Consider the following 4,336-nt stretch of genomic DNA (forward strand, 5'->3'; position numbering starts at 1 on the left):
TGGGAAACAGCCTCTTAATCACATGTGCAAGCCTTTCATCCGGACAGGCAGAGAACCAACTAGCTCCCTTGGCTTTTTCCCAGGAGTGGAAAAAAGACTAGAAACAGCTCAGCAGGGTTAGGAAGCCATCTCACAAGGATGCCAAATGTGCTTTGGAGACAGATTTAACAGTTTTATCATCTTATTATTTTTATTTTTGGTATTGGTATTGAACCCAGGGGTACTTTACCACTAAGCAACATCCTTAGTCCTTTTTATTTTTTATTTTGAGACAGGAGCTTGCTAAATCACTGAGGCTAGCCTTGAACTTGTGATCCTCCTGCCTCAGCTTCCAGAGTCACTGGGATTACAGGCACCACTGCACTCAGCTCTATCATCTTTTAAAATTAATTTCATTTGTTAGCAAGGATATTTGTTAAGAAATGAGTTTTAATGTTAACTTTTAAATAAAAGAAATCTATTGGTCCTTTAGGTTTTGTGCATACAATCCTGTTTATCTATGAAATGCAGTTAACATATCAACTGGACTTATTTCCTGAATGCAGAGTGACTCTTCTGTTATTTAAAGATGTAAAAAATGCTGGAGACTTGAGAAAAAAGGCCATGGAAGGCACCATTGATGGTGCATTGATAAATCCTTCAGTGGTAAGTACAAAGTGTGAGAATGAGTGAAGGCATACCCAACATTTAAGAATGTGTTAATTTTTTGACAATGTTATAGGTTAAAACTAAAATTCTTTCATCTTTATGTACAAAGTTCTTGTCCAGGTAAGACTTGACCACCTTGAATTGAACAGTGAATGAAGACAGAAACACTGGGCCCTGCCCTAGGAAATAGGAAAGGTTGTGGTCCAGCTCTGATCACATTTGTGGTCTGGCAAATATTGGTCCCCAGCTTCTCATCTATGATGTGAGGGTTCTGAAGAAGGCAGTATCTGTGGAGGAGGAATAGCACAGTAGTTAAGAGTATGCACTGGGATCACATTACCAAGACTTAATCTGAGCTCTGCCACTTACTATGACTTTGAGCAAGTCATAGCCAAACCTTACATAGTGCTTACTCTTTTCCTAGCATAATTCTAAATGCTTTCTGACTCAATCTTCAACAACCTTATGAAGTGAGTGTTGTTATTTTCTGCTTCTGACAGATAAAACACTAAAGAACTTGCCTAACTAAGTTCCCCAAATGGTAAGTGACAGAGCTGGGATTCAACCCAGGCATTTTTTGCCCTCATTACCTCATCTATTATATAATGATTTCATTGAGTATTTTGAGGATTAAAGAAAATAATAGAGCTAAAATGTTTAGAATACAGCCTTTCTCATAGTAGCCTGCAATACATGTTACTTTAAAAATGTTTACTCTTTGTCTAAATTTCTTACAACTTTAAAATTATAAGATTTTTTGACTGCCTTGACCTTGAGATAACAATTTTGAAAATATAATCCATATAATCCATAGGAATTGTCTTAAGAATTTATCTTATGAAGTAAAAATAAGAAAAAGCACCTGTTTTCATAATGTTCTAGATTCTCCCATGTAATTCTTGATATTCTTTTGGTAGATTGTTGATCCTTTTCAGATACTTGTGGCAGCAAATAAAGCAGTTCACCTCTACAAACTGGGAAAAATGAAGACGAGAACTCTGTCTACTGAAATTATTTTCAACCTTTCCCCAAACAACAATGTACGTGGAATTTACTGACTTCCTGTTGACACGTGTTGGGTCAGAGGCTAAATTCCTACAAACCAGTTTGCTACCAATAAACAAAAGTAATCATGAAGAGAGTTCTGGAGAGTTGAGATTTAGCACTGCCTCTTACTAGACAAATAAGCTCTGAAGTCAGTTTCTTTATGAGTAAAAAAAAAAAAATTAGCTAAATTAAGTGAGGCTAGTTTTATCCTTCCTTCTTAACTATGTAGGGTCAGGAAAATCCCTTAAGTAGTTTGCTTAAGAAACTGACAGAAATACACATGATAAAACATTAGGCATAAATATATTTTGTGTTCATGTACATCTTTCACTTTGTAAACTCCTTGAGGATAAATGCATATCTTTTTTATATATAGCACCAGGGCATTGCTGGTACCTAGAACAGCCTTTAATACATGTACATAGCCCATGAAAAAAATGACTGGGATTTTGCTGATGAAATTTTAATATTACTACTATTGTTAACAACACAATTAGGTACTAGTATCATCAAGAGAATAATTGGGAAGGCTATGACATGGTTTAAAATAGACAATTTCAAACTTTATAAAATGCAGTTGTCTCATTCTAGTACCAGGAAATTTTTTTGCCAGGTAATCATTGTTTCTTAGAGAGTATTTGAAACAGTTCAAGATACCATTCCTGTTCCAGTTATAGTTCTAGGGGCAAAAGAAGCAAATATGTTCCTGAGGAGAGGCAGGCGAGACAGAAGTTAAGATGTCATAGGTGGGGGGTGGCCTTGGAGCTGGACCCTGAAGCATGTGTTGATCAGACAAGCCATAGAGAGAAAGGTGATTGGACAAGGGACAAAGCATGTGCATCAGCAAAACAGTGTGAAACACAAACAGCTCCAGGGTGGCCAGAAGACAGGAATGTGTAGCTGCAGGGTCACTTAAGGCTGGAGGAATGGTGTTTGCATAACACAGTCTGGGCTGATTCCATGAGAACAAGGTGCAACTTTCAGCAGAAAGCTGACAGGTAGTAGCTGTAGATGCTAGAAAAGGATTATTGAAGGGAAAACTAGGATATGAAAAACAGGTAGAAGCTCACTGAGAAGAAGGCAGGTCAGATGTTTCAGGTATAGGAAAGACTGATTCCATTCCTGTTTTGTTTTGTTTTGTTTTTTTGTTCCTTAGATTTCAGAGGCTTTGAAAAAATTTGGTATCTCAGCAGATAATACTTCAGTTTTAATTGTTTATGTTGAAGAGGGAGAAAAACAAGTAAATCAAAAATACCTAATATCTCAAGTAGAAGGTGACCAGATTTCTCTGAAAAATCTTCCTGAAATAACGAATATTTCTGAAGTAAAAAAGGTTTGTAAATCCATATTTTTAGAGTGTGGTAAGTGAGGAATAATGCTGATGTGGTTTATTAATCACTAGTGCACCAGTTTTGTTTTTGTTTTTTTTTTTAATTAGAGAAATGCTGCACTTGGGATTTAGGCCCGAGGTGTAGCACTTGCCTAGTGCATGTGTAGCCCTGGGTTCAACCCCCAGCGCCACAAAAAGAAAAGGAGAGGAAATGGTAATGAGTGTTTTTTAAAGTTGCTTGAAAAATAATTAAAAATAAAAAGGACTGGGAGGTATAGGCATATGTAAAATAGAAATGTAGTTAATGAAATCATTTACAACTTCAAGTAAGTAAGTAGATATCTTTAAGTATCAAGTTTATATAGTACATTTAGAATAAAATAAACATAATAAAGTTAATATCTCGATGTGTGCTTTTAAAAATGATAAATTTAGTTTATGTGCAGAGAATTTGGTTTTTAATGTTCATAATTGCACTTTAAAGGGACTATTTGATATGAATTATGATCTACTTTGAATATTTTAATCATATTTGTTTTGCAATTCAGACCATTAACCCAATAATTGATAATTTCACTTATAAATATTTGCATAACAATCCATGCATAAATAGATTAGTGAGTCATAATTTGTCTTTGATTTTTACAGATATATAAAGTGTCTTCGCAAGAAGAAAAGATTGGGACGTTATTGGGTGGTATCATCAGTAGAATGTCCACAAAAGATGTTTTATAAAATGTTAGAAATATTAACAGAAATTTTCAGCTTTAAATAAAACATTGATTTTTTTCCTGATTATAAAATTAAAACATGTTCATAATAGAAAAAAATTTTTTTTTAAACCTAGGACCTTGTGCATGCTAGGTAAGTGCTCCACCACTGAGCTTCCTTCTAGCCCTATAATTTTTTTTTTAAATTACAGAATGAGATTTTTAAAAACCCTCATAATCCTATCATTTTTACTAATACTGTTACTATTCTTGTTGTCTTCTAGTCTTCTATTTGTATTCAAACATTTTATTTTTTATATAATGGAAATAAAAATTGCCAACACTTATTGAATGTCTACTGTGTACTAGGTTCTTACCTTAGTATTTTATTTCTGGGTTCTTTTGGTTGGTTTTTTTTTTTGGTACCTAGCCCTTTTTATTTTGAGACAGCGTCTTGCTATGTTGCTGAGGCTGGCTTTGAATTTATGATCTTCCTGCCTCAGCCTCCCAAGTTGCTGAGATTACAGGTGTGCGCCACTACAGCCATCAAGGTAGAAATCAAATTATGTGCATAGGTAGCATTTCCTTCATGCCTACTGTA

The 4,336-nt window shown here is 34.7% G+C and overlaps 1 protein-coding gene across 1 annotated transcript; it reads left to right on the plus strand.

The window, feature by feature from the left end:
• The first annotated feature begins 444 nt into the window (after nt 1-444).
• On the plus strand, nt 445-4,082 carry TPRKB (TP53RK binding protein). The gene is made up of 4 exons (XM_081264893.1): nt 445-645; nt 1,566-1,688; nt 2,852-3,028; nt 3,674-4,082. The coding sequence occupies exons 1-4, from the start codon at nt 505-507 to the stop codon at nt 3,758-3,760; spliced, it is 528 nt and encodes a 175-aa protein (XP_081121019.1). The 5' UTR covers nt 445-504; the 3' UTR covers nt 3,761-4,082.
• Nucleotides 4,083-4,336: the final 254 nt, after the last annotated feature.

This window comes from Spermophilus citellus, assembly GCF_964194105.1.
Source record: "Spermophilus citellus genome assembly, chromosome: 13".
Classification (NCBI taxonomy): domain Eukaryota; kingdom Metazoa; phylum Chordata; class Mammalia; order Rodentia; family Sciuridae; genus Spermophilus; species Spermophilus citellus.

Bases quoted from the DNA above. Each gene is read 5' to 3' on its own strand.
- TPRKB (XM_081264893.1), top strand. From the start codon at position 505: ATGCAGTTAACATATCAACTGGACTTATTTCCTGAATGCAGAGTGACT. The intron at 646-1,565 runs GTAAGTACAAAG...TTCTTTTGGTAG, and splicing joins CATTGATAAATCCTTCAGTG to ATTGTTGATCCTTTTCAGAT. The intron at 3,029-3,673 runs GTTTGTAAATCC...TGATTTTTACAG, and splicing joins ATATTTCTGAAGTAAAAAAG to ATATATAAAGTGTCTTCGCA.